At 41.9% G+C, this 15,445-nt stretch overlaps 1 protein-coding gene across 19 annotated transcripts in view; it reads left to right on the forward strand.

The window, feature by feature from the left end:
* wnk1b (WNK lysine deficient protein kinase 1b) overlaps positions 1-15,445 on the forward strand; it is a 55,355-nt gene that overhangs the window by 25,338 nt on the left and 14,572 nt on the right. For 12 of the 19 annotated variants that reach the window (XM_057022945.1, XM_057022931.1, XM_057022933.1 and 9 more), the window contains exons 3-13: positions 847-1,019; positions 3,966-4,186; positions 5,636-5,793; positions 8,068-8,156; positions 8,453-8,592; positions 8,693-8,772; positions 8,894-9,082; positions 9,247-9,313; positions 9,657-9,841; positions 11,326-11,628; positions 12,476-13,870. In XM_057022945.1, the coding sequence (XP_056878925.1) occupies positions 847-1,019; positions 3,966-4,186; positions 5,636-5,793; positions 8,068-8,156; positions 8,453-8,592; positions 8,693-8,772; positions 8,894-9,082; positions 9,247-9,313; positions 9,657-9,841; positions 11,326-11,628; positions 12,476-13,870 (3,000 nt within the window). The remainder of the gene's footprint in view (positions 1-846; positions 1,020-3,965; positions 4,187-5,635; positions 5,794-8,067; positions 8,157-8,452; positions 8,593-8,692; positions 8,773-8,893; positions 9,083-9,246; positions 9,314-9,656; positions 9,842-11,325; positions 11,629-12,475; positions 13,871-15,445) is intronic. The other 7 variants (XM_057022946.1, XM_057022947.1, XM_057022949.1 and 4 more) reach the window with 2 other exon arrangements.

A 15,445-nucleotide genomic window follows, 5' to 3' on the forward strand; every position in this document is an offset into this window, starting at 1 on the left:
GGGCGTCCAGAGAACTAAACCATTGATGTAAGATTTGTTCCTGGAGATTTGAACTCGGGAATTGGTGGGAGGCCACTGGAGACGGAATGGAACCTGATGAGATACGTGCCGTCTTGTTGGTTAATCAGCTTGTGTAACAGAAATTTTTTTTTTTTTTTTGCACATACCTAAAGTCTGTATTCATTTACAGCTGTATGGGTTGTACATTGTCTGTCATGCGACCTTTATGCAGCAGACTGGCACCTGTATTTGCAACATCAATTAGAAAACATAGCTATTCATCGCAACACTAGCAATGTACGGATTTTTTTTATCTCCTGTTTTCCTACATCCTGTCTTGATAAGCCAGTTCATCACATAGACAAGATCTCTGTTGTACAAGGAACATACATCAGAATCCAGACTGTAATAGATGTGTGGCTTCTTTGGAGTTGAGATTAAAGGACAGTCTGCTGTTTCATCACTCTCCACATCACTCTACAGTGTTTGTTTTTAATGTTTATGGCACCCTTTTATGACACCTGGTTTCATATTTCATCTGCATTTGTATTCTTAGACTGGTTTAGGGATCCATGCGTGAACTGAATAGTGATGGTCATGTTATTAGACAGTAGCTTAATGTTCTTTGAGCGTTTTTACATGATACTGTCTGTTTGTTTTTCTCTTATCTTCCTTTTCATCTGCTCTTCCCATCATAATTTGATTGCAGTTGCTCTCGTGATTATCATGCTGCGCTATTAATAGAAACATTTAATTTAAATTAATGACATCTACCCTGTTGATTGCAGATGAACCTAACTTTTCTTTCTGTGTGTGTTTCTTCGTCTTCTCCCATCTTGTGCTAAGGATCGTAAGCTGTCCAAGTCAGAGCGTCAACGCTTTAAAGAGGAGGCTGGGATGCTGAAAGGTCTGCAGCATCCCAACATTGTCCGCTTCTATGATTCCTGGGAAGGACCTTGCAAAGGAAAGAAGTGCATCGTTCTGGTCACTGAACTCATGACGTCCGGAACGCTTAAAACGTAAGTGCCGATCAATTAAATTTGAAAAAAAGGGTTCAAAATCTACGGCAGATATTCATCATTTCTAGGTTCGGTAAGCAAGCCGCTAAAAAGAAGGTAGAATTTCCGGCCACTGGAAAGCAAGAGCAACCTCATTTTCATGCTATATTGTGTGAGCCACCAAGGTGCCAGGCACAATCACAGCTACACACTTTAAAATGCCTCATTACCATTTTTTCCATTCTAACATAGAATGACTCATATGTTAACACTTGGTAGAAATTTTAAAAACGACAGGCACCTGCTCATCCTCTTTTCTGTGGCCTGTTGCTGTGGGGTTGTGTCCGCTTCATGTCCCAGCGTGATGTTCGTGCTGAGCGCTTTTCTTCTGGGGTCAGCTGGTTTGTTGCACTCATTAATAAAGTACATTATACCGGTTTGTTTGTGTGTTATGAATTGAGCATCAAATATACTATACAATACTGCCTCGGTGTAGAACTGTATATGGTTACCATGTTAACGACTTCGGCATCTTTCTGTCTCATCCCCCTCCCTCGTCACACAACTTGAGTGTGGTGAATCGATACAACCGTGGCTGTCCTTGTCCATACTGTGAGTGCGCACAGGCCTGTATCCGTGTCCGTCAGTGCAAATCCAATTGTTGCACTCCTGTCACAATACTGGGCTACATACGGGGTGTGCCTTGCGTGGTATTCCCCGTGCAGTGCAGCGTGGGACATTGACTCACCTGCCAGCTGCTGCTTCTGCTGCAGATTCCTCTCATTCCGGACGGCAATAGAAGGGGGACCAAATGAGGCTTAATGGGGGTTTTGGGTAAATAACTGGACAGATATGTGGTACTGTTTCAGAGTTTTTAAACATCAAAATTAAATGAAAGCTCCTGTTGAAAGGAATAAAGGTAAATCCATTTGTCCAGTTTAAAGGGAGTATGGTGAGATACCACTAAGCCACCTGTTATTATGCTTATTAATCCAGCAAACTAGAAAGAACAGTGGCGCCCTCCAATGGAAGGCCATAAATCTTCATAAATTTGTTAAAGATATTCTTTAGGTTTTACACATTGTGCTTGATCAACAACTTTCACGCACACTAGCAGAATCAGTGTGCGTTTGACAAGCGTTTTTAGCACTAAGTTGCATGATATTCAGACATCGTGTCCTTATGTTTGCACTTGGATGGAAGCTGCATAGGAATTTGGCCATCGTCCAGATGAAGACTCAGAAAGGAGAAGAGCCTGTTGACCACTGAAGTGGTGGAAAACACAAGAGAGGACGGGAAGGAGGATTGATTGGGCAGCAGGGAGATGGTGCAGATGGAAATACTGGGCAGCACGGCTTAACAGTAGAAGCTTCTTATCTGTATAGAGGCCCACTGGCATTCATGGCTACATTTTAATGCTTCACATCAGCATAGTTTTGTGCTTATTTATAGTATTTACGGGCAAAAAAAACATCCAAGCAAGAGAGCGAGAAGCTGTATTTATGGTGGCAATTCTGCAGCTGGTGCCATGGGTTTAAACTTGTGCCAGCACCGATCAGACATAAGTGTGAGAAAGGAGGCAGCAGATGCAGGAAGGCAGAGAATGGTGATTGGAATGAAGTGCCGGGGGGAGGGGGTGGGGGGATGCTTTGTTGTGAGAGACACTGTATATGGTAGTATGGGGCTGTGTTGCATTAAAATAGTTTCAAGCTTATGTTACACACATGCGTTTCTAAGTTCAATCCAAAAGTCTTTTATTATGTTCCAGAGATTTCTGTTCAAAATGTCTTTGGAATAGGATTTTCCTAAACAGGCTACAGGCCCATAATTGCTACTTCTATCAATATAACATCAATCAAAAGAGATTTTATGTTTTTACTTTGATTTTCCTTTTGTTTTAGACCAATTGAATATCAAAAAAGGAGGAAAGAATGAAAGCACATGGGATTTTTAATCTTAGTATTCCTGTTGTGGTGAAATTGAGTCAAAGTGCTCGATTAAAAACTTTCTGTAAGGGTCATTGGAGGATGTCCCATCAGTTCAGTCTGGTTCTGGCTCGGTTCAGAAGGAACTATGACTTCAGATTTGTCTGAGCAGCTTGTCGGTTAAGACAAATGATGCGGACCATAGTGTTCGTGTTCCTCGGGCTGCTGATGCTGGGTTGCAGTGCCATCTGGACTAGAAGGCCAACAACATGCTGCCGCTTACTCAAGCTCTCCGTAACCAGATTGAAGGCGAGCTCAGCTTAACCCTTGGACACTTTAATTATTGTTGCAAATAGATCAATGGAAAAATCTTTGATTTCCAAGACCCAAAGTGCTTTAGCGAATGACAGCAAATAAAGAAAATACAATTAAACAGCAATCACTGACGCTGCAAGACTCTCACATACAGCAGAAACGGACAAAGCTGATTTGTTGTGTAGACTCAAGATCACTGGAATGTGTCTTCCTGCCTCATCTCCTCTCCCAGACATTTTCTAAACTATCTTTTACCTCAAACCAAATTCTTTTCCAGCTCCGGCTGTGCCTCGTTGGCTTTCTTAGTACTTAAGAACCTTATGAACCAGGTGGACACCATGCTCCAGACCGTCCACATATGTGGATCTGTCCGCCTGGTGCTACTCTGATGACGTCCATTTGCGTGACTACTATTGTTTCTAAGCTCATAAAATGTGACGTAAACACGGATTTACAGTTTAATGTGTGCGCTTTATTTGAGCGTCTGTCAGCGTTATTTGAGAAATCATGTGCTTGTAATCTACGTTTGTTGTCTCGGCTTTCATCTTTAATTGAAGCTTTATCTGTGTTTCCGTCTGACTTATCTGATTATCTGTCCCTCCATGCCTTGCTTCAGAATAATTAATTCCTTCTGAATTGTTTTCACCCCTCACAAAATGCTGCTGCACTGACTATATAAACTTTTGAAAGTCACTTCCGTTTGTTTGTTTGTTTGTTTGTTCTGCAGCTACCTGAAGCGTTTCAAGGTGATGAAAATCAAGGTTCTGCGTTCGTGGTGCAGGCAGATCCTCAAGGGTCTCCACTTTTTACACACCAGAGCCCCACCCATCATTCACAGGGACCTCAAATGTGACAACATCTTCATCACGGGACCCACGGGCTCAGTAAAGATCGGGGACCTGGGCTTAGCCACACTAAAGAGGGCCTCCTTTGCCAAGAGTGTCATAGGTAGGAGAGCACAAGCGTCGAAATCTAAAAGCTTATCCACACTTAACTGTCTATAGTTAGACACACAGCTATATGTTAGAGTTGAATGTTTGGATTTGTGTGTAAAAACTGATATAATTAGAAGAGAGATCCACACACTAACTGTTTGTACAAAGTTATAAACACAGCACGGCTATATATCCCTGAATGTGCAGCTTTAAAAGCAAGCCGCAGATATTTGACAAGTGAAATACTGTCAGTCCCCCTGTAAGCCAGGATTAGACTGTCTGGAGATGTGGTGGCTGCACTCACACAGGTTTGTGCAGCTATCTTTGTGTAGCATTTACAGTAACTTTCATTCATTTGTGTAAAACACACAACCCCCAACCTCAACCAGCCTAACTTTAACCTTTGACGAAACCCAAACTACAAGTCTTCTCACAGATGTCACAGGTATGTAGGTCATTCAGGTGCCATCCTTTTCTTTTGTTCGGCTTTGAGATGGAAGATTCTTGAACGCACCTGGCACCCAGGCCGTGAGAAACTTTCTTCAGCATTTTTGTGTGTCTTTCACTGAGGAGAATCATCAAATTGGTCCATCCGCTGCCATAGAGCCCAATTTTGATGTAGAGCTGCAGCAGTGGTTGTCAGTTTTAAACTTTCTCCATCTCCAAACAGGATCTCTGGAGCTCTGTCAGAGTGATCTTTGGGTTCTTAGGTACCTGACCAAAGCTTTTTGGATCTCCTTTTGCTCTGATATGCACCACGAACTGAATGGCCTTATTTAGACTGGTGTGTGCCTTGAAAATCTGGTTTAGCCCTTTTAATTCAACATAGTTGGACTGTGATGAAGATGTAGAACCATGTGAAAGCTAAACAAAAGGAATACGCATCTACATGACCTACATGAGTGTGACAGCAAGCAGTCAGGAGAGCCACGTTCATGCGATACTTCAGTTTCTTTTTTTAGTCATTTGCAAAAATGTCTTATATTCTGGGTTTGGGCTGTACTCGTGAGAAGAAATAGCTAAACATTTCTGTGTGAATACTTTCTGTACCCACTGTATGTGCGTATACTTGCAATAAACCCCAGGCAGGACTGATATCCTTGAAGTCCCACAGCTGTTTCACAGACCTCCAGTATTTGAACAGTTGGGGGACATGCAGAAAGACGCACACATGGGTGCATGTACACACACATATATAACCCACACACACAACTCCAGTATGTGGCACCAATACAATCCAGCTGTGGTTTTTTTTTTAGGGTTTAAGTGAATGTACTTATCATAACCATTTATGCATGTGTTAATTAACTCTGGGCAAGTATATAAAGTATGTGTGTACATCTTAAACTGTAATTACTTGTGGCATGCTCAGTGAACATATATCATTCATACAATGCTTATAACGTATGTTTAGCAGCACTGGTATGTAATATCCCTTTACTTCTTTTTCCCTAATCACCAGGAACGCCAGAGTTCATGGCTCCAGAGATGTATGAGGAAAAGTACGATGAATCTGTCGACGTCTATGCCTTTGGAATGTGCATGCTGGAGATGGCTACTTCTGAGTACCCCTACTCAGAATGTCAAAACGCTGCCCAGATCTACAGACGCGTTACAAGTGTAAGTCTTGTGCATTACAAGAAATCATCAGCGTGTGATAAAGTGACTGTGAAGTGACTCGTTTGCTCTCACAGCCACTCTCTTCTGGAGCAGCCGCCCTCCCGCACTTGTTTACTGAATGTAATAATAAGTTTGGCTTGAGCTGCAGGGTATCCAGTCATATGATGTTTTTGCACCAAACAACTTCTCCCCCCTTTGTTCACTTTCCTGCTCTGTTTTGCAGAGTAGAAGGAATGAGTTGAACATCTCTGAATTTTAAAAGCAAAAAAAGAGTCTTAATAAGGATAGCTCACAATTTCTAGCGTTGCTTTTAACTGCCAGGCACAAAACAACACCCAAATTGCTCCAAGCCAGTTTTCTAACATGTCCTACTTTTTGTGATTTGAATGAGTGAGTTGGTCGGAAAGACAGAAGGAGAAAAAACCAAAGATGCAAACAAACGGGTGGATAAAACACCAGATGCAGTCATTGGCTGCTTGAATTTGAGTGTTGTCGAGGTCGTCACCCCCAACACGCAGACGCACTCAGACAGATTAGATCTGACTCCCTCCGTTCCTCGGGCACAGATTTCAGCTTCCTGCTTTCTGACACTGCTGGTCTCCCGTAGTTCCTCGTTTACAGCTGACATCTTTTCCTTGAAATCCTTCTGGTTTTTATGTTGTAAGCAAACCTGGGGGCAATTTAGCTAATTATATGCTGCTTTTACACATATGGAAATTATAAAATTCTCCCAAAATGAGTGTTATTCCTAAAATGTGCTAAAATGCAGTTCAAAGTCTATCATTTAAAACTGCCACGGCTGCAGTTCAATTCTTTTTTTCATTTATTTCATGAATATACATTTCAGTTTCTGTATATTTCCAGCAGTAGCTGGATTGATAAAATCCTTTCAGCGGCTATGATCCATACTCCGACAGGGAAATTCAAATTGAAGGGATTAGGATTAGGCTGTCACAGAGAAGATTCAGTTTTCTGTCTGTCTTCGGTTTTCTTTCCTTTTCTGTCTCCAATCTCCAAGGCATCATTTACATATTAAATATAATCCATATGTTTCGATCCATACATGTGCCCCTCTGTCCCGGTGCCTCACACACCCACAGTTAGTCCATCATAGGTGATAAATATTGTAATAAAATACAAATTTCTGAAGAGCTTCTTAGGAATGCTTTATCCAGGTAGCAGAACATTAATTAACAACCAGCTTAATTTGTCTGTATCTGTTAGTGTCACACACACACTAACTACAGGGTGCCTGAGTCACCTGCTTCCTCTAATTTCGCTTCCTAATCCATCTCTCGGACTTTTTACCCTCCACAGTGAATGAGTGAGGCATTCATATATTTTCATAACGGCAGCTTTGCACCATTTATGTGATTTCTTAACAAGGCAGCAGCATTTTACTCATCTCTCAATAGATAGTGGTTAACACAGTGGTTAGTATATAAAGTACCGCACTACACAGATTTGAACTCGCATATTCTTGTTTTTCTCTTTATTTCTCTCAGGTGTTCTCGTTTTCTTTATTTCTGTCCTTTTGGCTTTGAATTAAATGACACTGACACTGGTGACGCCGAGTCAAAACATTGCAATATACTTAATGCCTCAGCTGCAGTAATTTTGTTGATGCAGAGAGCCTCATGGAAAATTCCTCGCCTCCAATCATCCTTGTTAAACCCCACTTTCTTTGCCTTTCATTCAATTTGCTTCTGTCAAGCTTAATGCCATTACTTCCACCATCACTCCGTATTTTCCCGGGTTCTCTAATAGGTGTGTGTGAGAGAGTTGGTTATGTAATACTCATTTTGGGTAGGGGTGCAAACAATCCAAGAGAGTAACGTTTAAAAGGGAGGACGGGAAGACGAGGCTGGAAGAAAATATCTGTAGAAGGCGCTCATTTATTTTATCTCAAATAGGTTTAGATAAAGTTGTCTGTAAAGGGGCCACAGTCGATTTATAGACGTCCGTCTGTTGAGGTAAGATGAATAATGCTAAAACTGCCAAGTTTGGTGATATCATTTGATGCCTTTTAAATATTTTTGCTTCATATTTACTCATTTTGTTTGCGCATTTCTTTGAAATATACTATGCAAAACCCCTATTTATAATGGGTAAAATCTGCAGTGTATATTATGGGCAGGCAGGACAAACTGACCATATGCACATTGAGTGCTGTTCACTTAATCCCTGCAGGCTTAACTGTTTTCTACAGTGCATGCCTGCGCGTATTTCTAAGAAATGTTATGAACCTCCGCTGCTCCTGTTTTGTGTGTGCAGGGAGTGAAACCAGGCAGTTTTGACAAGGTAGCCATTCCTGAAGTGAAAGAGATCATCGAGGGCTGCATCAGAACAAACAAGGACGAGAGGTGGGGCAAAAAATCCAGGAAACATCATGCTTTTTATCCAATGTTGTGGTTTCAGTAGACGGTTACATTCAATCTGGCGCCACTACAAAAGGACCAATGAAATCTATTTCTTAATTTTATTATACGCATGTAATTCAATTGAGCTTTGATTCTCATAAATAATTGAACTTTCACATGTATTATTAAGTCACTGGCAGGAAATTGTCTTTAAAAATGTAATCAAATTCACTAATAAAATGCCGAGTGTCATGATGTCTATCCTTTTTCAAGGTTCCGTGTGCTCTTGTCCTTTTTAGGTATGCTATAAAGATTCTGTTGAATCATGCCTTCTTCCAGGAAGACACGGGCGTCAGGGTTGAGCTGGCAGAAGAGGATGATGGGGAAATGATTGCCATCAAGTTGTGGCTCAGGATAGAAGATGCCAAGAAGCTAAAAGGCATAATTTATCTTCTAAAACAAGAAACAGTCACTGGACATCACCAATAGTATCTTCTTTAACCAATTTTTTTTTAAAAATGCTTGTTTTGGTTTGGCAGGAAAATACAAAGACAACGAAGCTATTGAATTCTCTTTTGACCTGAACAAAGATGTCCCTGAAGATGTGGCCCAGGAAATGGTACGTATCATCCTGACCAGTAACGCTGGTTGTAAGAAAACTGTTTGTTTTATCCCAAAAAGGATGATATTTGCCGGAGCTAATGGAAAGTGATGGCTTGATTGACGTGACCATTCCCCAGGTTGAGTCTGGCTATGTTGCCGAGGGTGACCATAAGACCATGGCCAAGGCTATCAAGGACCGCGTGTCTCTGATTAGGAGGAAGAGGGAACAGAGGCAACTGGTACGGGAGGAACAGGAGAAGAGAAAACAGGAGAGCGAGCAACAGATGCAGCAGCAACAGGAGGCACACAAGCCTTCACATTCTCAGGTCTGTTAAACCACCATCACACCTCTTTTATGGCTCATTTTACAATTTTATGTCACTCAAGTCTACATGGTCTCTTTTTCTTGTCATTATTGTTAATGTAAAACATGGAGTTTTATCCAATGGATGGAGATATTCTGTAATCTGTTGCTTTCCCTTGGCTGCAGGCAGAGGCAGAGGAGACTGAAGTGGAACAGCAGCAGCTTCACTACCAGACCAGCATCTCACACACTTGTAAGATGGTTACTGTTAAAGAGGCCAAGGGTGACCATGCTACAGAATCTAAGAAACTAAGAAAAATTGGCCTGTTCTTAAAAAAATGTTTATATGCACCAGGTTAATACATTAAACCATGTGGAATGCTTATATGTAAATCAAAAGCCTTTTTTTATCTTTAAATGATAGAGCATAGTCAAGTCATTCTGTTGTAGACTGGAGCCAATAACTCTTCTATCCTTTTAGTTGTACACCATTAAAATTATTGGCCCCTCGTGGCTGGTGCGGCAGGAAAAATCATTACTTTTACGTTGAATTTATAGAGAAAATGAAAGATGTCCTCTACGTCTGTCCTTTTCAGCTGAAGCAGGCTTGGACAGTGGCCAGGGCTCCTCAGTGTTTTCATCAGAATCCCCCCACCTGGGGCAATTGACCATGTCATACAGCTGCCCACCGGCCTCCCAGCCCCAGACTCCCTATCCTGCCACTCCTTCTGCAGCCCAACAGCAGCAACACCCGGGATACGCACAGCCGTCCCAGCCAATGGTGAGTGCTGTCGACAAGCTGCGTCAGATTGCCACTGTGTGCATAGGTGTGCTGAAAATAACCGAGCACTTTGAAGTGAGCGCCGCATGTGTTTGGAGAGTGAACGAGCACGATGTTTGCGGTGTTTGTGAGGAAGCTGGACGTTTGTTTAATTGGATTTTGGATTGCTCTTTTGATGTGTTTTTATGCTGTCTCCGACCTGTTCGACGGGGAACAGTAGATGCTGTTTTTTCCATGTAAACAGCTAATTATAAAATGCGATCACACACCGCCTGTAAAAGGCCATTCTTTATCTGTTGATTTCAGGTTAAGAAATGTTTTCATCAGGTGATATTTTATCACTGGAATTCATCTTTTCCATTTCCAATCCTTGTTCTGTACTCTAAGGCTATTATAGAGCATTTGCTGCTTAGGGTTTTCTGACAGCTATAATATAAAATAATACAATAATATAAAATCCAACAGCTTAAAGCTGCAGGGTTTATTAAGCAGTTTTGCAGTAGTTGTTAGGAGCGATATAACTTGTCCATTCATACTGCAGTGTATATTGACAAAAGCCTTCATTGTTCAGAGAGTCAGGTTTGCCCTTCTCTTTTATGGCCCAGTATTTTTATGTGGCCTTCCTTCACTCACTGCAGGAAATGTTTCCTGAGCATACTTGTTTATAGCAGCACATGGGTCAGATTCCTTCCTTAAGGGCCCTGTAGTAATGGTGAGGTGAGCGTTCATGTTTAATTTCCCGCTCTAGACTTTTCCATCTGGTGACCTTTTCACTGAAGCCGCTTCCAGCTCGGTAGAGCCGACACTGACTAATTTGTTGCCCAACTATCAGCAAGCAATTTGTTAGAAGATGTATTGAAGAACTTGAAAAATGTTGACTTATTATTCAACTTGTCATTTCTTTTTAACAAGACTCAATTTCCTCATCTGCAGTCACAATGGTATTCTATCTATCTATCTATCTATCTATCTATCTATCTATCTATCTATCTATCTATCTATCTATCTATCTATCTATCTATCTATCTATCTATCTATCTATCTATCTATCTATCTATCTATCTATCTATCTATCTAAACTATTTTCTTTTGTTTATTGAAGGTTCTTTAATATACTTTCTAACAGACATTTTTATATAGTTTGGCTTTATGTTTATTTGTTTTTTTGTTGTTTGGACTTCTTTTCTACGTGTGATTAATTGAATATGTTCTTTGTTTTAATTGTAAATGTATGTTTTAAACATTTCACAATTATGTTTTCTAACATTTGGCTGTAATATCAAATACTATTTGAATGTTTTAATGGATTTAGTTCATTTCTACATCATGTAATTCATTTTATTTGCTGCAGATTCCACTTAAGTTTTAGGTTTTGTGTTCCCGTCTGTGGTGTTTTGCTTTCCTGGTGTTTTGTATTTTCATTTCTTTGTGTTTGTTTTTCATGTCGATCCCACCTTCTCCCATCACGCTTACCTGGCCTGCAGCCAACAGCGCGCCGTCGAAATCGTAGCATGTCTCTTTGCGTTCCCCCCTCCTCCTACTCTCTTTCCCGTGCTTCTTCATCAATGACTGCTCAACCAAAGAAGCCTTCCACCCCCCCTCCAGATTTGTCCTTCCCATCCTCCTGCACCACCGTCTCCCCCTGCATGTCTCTCACAATCGAGAGGGACACATTCGCTGGGCGCCTGTCCAAGGCCCTGGAGACAGTCCTACCCCTTCACTCTGCCTCCTCTGTGCCCAGGGCCGGGCAGCGGAGGGCCAGCCTACCTGCACTGTTCCCAACCCCTGTAGGTTTACAGCCCTAATTAACGGTGGTAAGAGCCGGAGGAAGGAAGAGAGCAAATTGAGGTATATGGACTGCACAGGTGTCTGAATGTAGGAAAACTCATAATTCTAGTGTAATGATGCATAAAAAACAGTTATTTTTGTATAAGGAAGCAGGCTATTAACTTGATAGACTTTAGTACTTCAGTACTGTGTGCATCATTTTACCCATTTACCTCCATTTAATGCTCTCTTTTTTCCCTCGGTTTGACTGACATGTGCCAAAAACTAAACACCAGTTGACCCTTGCACCAAAAATCAAATTTGAAATGGTGCACATCTGCCATTGGAAAAACTAACAGTCTGACAGTTGATTCAGGGATATTACAATCTTATAATGGAGTTAACGAAAAGCACTGCCCTGTTTTTTCTTAAACGTAAACCCACATTGTGGTCAACATTTAACAGAGATTATCCATGTGTTTACCAAGTTTTCCAAGTGCAGATGCCTGAGGTTATTACTGAGCTCAGATTTAGCATTTGGCTTTCCTCTCTCTGTATTCACTACCTCTCCCTGTGTATTTCCCTGTCAGCTTTCACTGTCCCGCTGTTCCTTCCTGCTCACCTTATTACATCACGTTGTCTGTCTGTTTTACTGCAGCTTTACTTTGATACAATACCACTTGACTTTTAGTTTGTCCTGTTAGGTGTTATTACATAATTTTATTTCTAATTGGGTGACATTTTTCTCTCTCCTGGTATTCTTCTTTGCCGTGCTCTTTTCTACATTTCATTTGGGCTTTGCTGGGTTTCTCTCCCTCTCATTTTGAGTGTCATTCTTAAATCCATTGTATCTCATTATCACAACAGCATTCAGTGCCGCATCCCTACAGTGGAGGAGCAGGAGGAGGAGCAGGAGGGAACATCCCCCTCGCAAGTCTCCCAGACCCCACAACTGTTTTGTTCCCCTCAATCCCCGAACGTCCAATTTCCTTTTCACCTCCTCCCACTATGCCTCCTAAGGCCTACAACAATCAGAGGCGCAAGAGCACGTCCATCCTGGAGGCACATACCCGGCACTTCCAGCCAGCCTATACTCGTTATGGGAGCAACCTACATCCCTTTTCTGGAATGGAGACAGTTGAACCCCCCCCTCTCTTTATGGTGAACCCTGGCTTTGCAGCAGCTGCCCAAAGACTTGGTGTCGGGGAGCCACTGCATCTCCCAGGACAGTCTGACCCAAGTCTGTACGGCTATAAAGACATGAGAGCGGAGCATGGGGAAGCTATGAGGCGATTAAGCCTCAATCAGGCTGCCTTGTTGGACCACTATGAAGCCATGGCGTACGGGGGATACCCAATGACTGCCCACCAGCTTAGCCGTTTAAGTTTCCATCAGCAAAGACATGCAGCTGCCGCCGCTGCAAGTTTTGGTTTTGAACAACCGGGGTTTTTACACCCTCACCTCATTCAGAGAATGAGTGCACACAGTCCTGTGCCTCCACCGTTGGCTCCCCTGAGTGCACCCTCTGGTACTTCTATGTCTGCATCATCTGAGGGTTGCTATCCTTCACCACAACATGCTGCCGTATCTACTTTTGCCATTTCTGCTCCTCCCGTGATGCCCGATGCTGCACCACCAACCGGAAATGTATTTGAGTTTCATTTGGCTGCAGCCGGAGACCCAAATCTTATGGCGTCCAGACTTTTCCGTGCCCGAAGAAGCTCCATGGACCTCCCTCTGGAGGACAACACCGGAGCTGGATCAGGTGGTTCAGGCACATACGTCCGTCTGCAACCGGTGACAGAAGAGCTGTATTCATACGTTAGTCCTGAGCTCCCTTTGCCTCCGGGAAGTCTGCTTCTTCATCATACAGGTTTAACTGCGAAAGACAAAAGTCCAGATCCTTCTAGTGACTCTCTGGCTTCTTCTGATAATGGAGAGTTCCAGTCACCTCCTCCCCCACCACTCCTCCCTTCATTTGACTCCTCATCTGCTCAGTCCATACCTCACACAGCCTCCACAGCAATGTATGACCCATCCACTGGCATGTTACCCATCGATCCCCAAGGCCATCCCCCCTCTATGCAGAGCTTTCTCCCTCCCACACCATCCTCTGAGCTCCCACTCGGAGGAGCGTCATCAACTCAGCTGGAGACCTTGATGCAGAGTGCCTGGGCCCGGCATGGCGGGGTGGTTCCAGCTCAACCTGATATGACATACCATGAGTCATTGCTGGCCATGCAGGCTGTGAACCCCTCTCTGGTACTGCTTAGATTCTAAACTCATCGTTGCACCTCTGGGTCAATAAACTCCCTTTGTAGCCCTGAAGCTCGATTTGAAAATCAGGACTCATAATGACTATTTATTGATTAGTCAACTTTACATTTCAAGTTGCAAAAGTTAAAGCAGTGCAAAGAATCTTGTAGAGTCTGACCCAGAGGCCATTCTACCAAACCCTCAACTGATGCTTCTTTATCAGTGTAGTGCTCCTTTATAATTTTATTCCTTTTTAATTACGTGAACGCTGCTGAGTCAGTCTTATTGTCTTCCTTCAAAATGTGACAAAATTATTGAAGAGCTTTAAAGCTTTAAGTCTTTAATTGGATTCAAAGATGGAGACCAAACTCGGCGCATATTTGCACTTTAACAAATCTGTTGGTTAAATGGAGATGAAAACCTCTTTTGTTTGCTCGAGTCATCATGTAAAACCTACACTGAGAAGGTAGCCTCTGAAGACAGACTCTGGAAACATGCAAATCATCATAAGTCACCTCGCGTTTGTGTTTATCTTGTGTTTTTAAAGTAAGTAAAGTTTTGTATGTATGTTCATATATGACTGTATATGAGAAATGTGCGTTTGTACTGGTATACCGTTTTTATGGCATACTGGAAATTCTACTCGTACAAATCCAAAGTCTATTTGGGGTCTCTGACTCTAAACTGTACAGTATAATAAAAACAGTAGTGACATTGACTTTAACTTCCTCCAATACACAGTAATTTATTACACTAGAGTAAACTTTGCGACTTTGTTGATTTGTATTGACAAACGCACAAACATACAACAAAAATCGGACAATAGATACTTCATCTGTGTAATTCTTTTTCCTTGTTATGTTTAACACAGCGTATTGTGCAGTAATTTCCCGCCCAGCCTGGAAATTAACTTCCTATACAAAGGTCAAAGGTCATCATTTCATTTTCATCAAACCCTTAGAATGCTAATAATATCGTTGTCATTCCTTTGTTGGCGTTTTGGATTTCACTGGCCAGACATTTAATTTCATAAAACATCTTTTTTTTAGTGTGTTTTTTTTGTTCAGTTTATTTATTGAATTATATTTACTCGTCTGCGCTGTAATGGTGTTGTGTTTTATCTCCAATGATGTACCAATAAGGTAGGTATGCTTGTTTATAGTGCAACATACTTGCATAAGCTTGACCACACTTGATGTGGGGTAGGGCTTGGTAGCAAGTATAACGTTGCAAACGGCCTTCTAAGGGTTCATTCGGTTGGTGATTATCTGTAGGCTGCTGTACTTTGTGCTTTCATTTGGGGATCTCAGGGAGGTTTGTGTTGACAGATTTCACCACTATCAAAGTAAAATAAATAAATTGGGAAGGGATTTTTGATATTTAGATATGAGAGCCCCTTTAACATAGGCAGTCCAGAGGATCTCCATGTCTGTAAGTGTGTGTGTTCACAGTCACCCACTTGCTGCTAAAGTGATGTTTGCTGTCTAAAACGCTGGGGGTGCCGGTGATGCAAACCCACTTTTACCTCTCCAAGTTCAATTGTTATATTTTGCAGTTGTATATATAAACACTACATTTACA

Source organism: Takifugu flavidus, chromosome 22, assembly GCF_003711565.1.
Source record: "Takifugu flavidus isolate HTHZ2018 chromosome 22, ASM371156v2, whole genome shotgun sequence".
In the NCBI taxonomy this organism is placed as follows: Eukaryota; Metazoa; Chordata; class Actinopteri; order Tetraodontiformes; family Tetraodontidae; genus Takifugu; species Takifugu flavidus.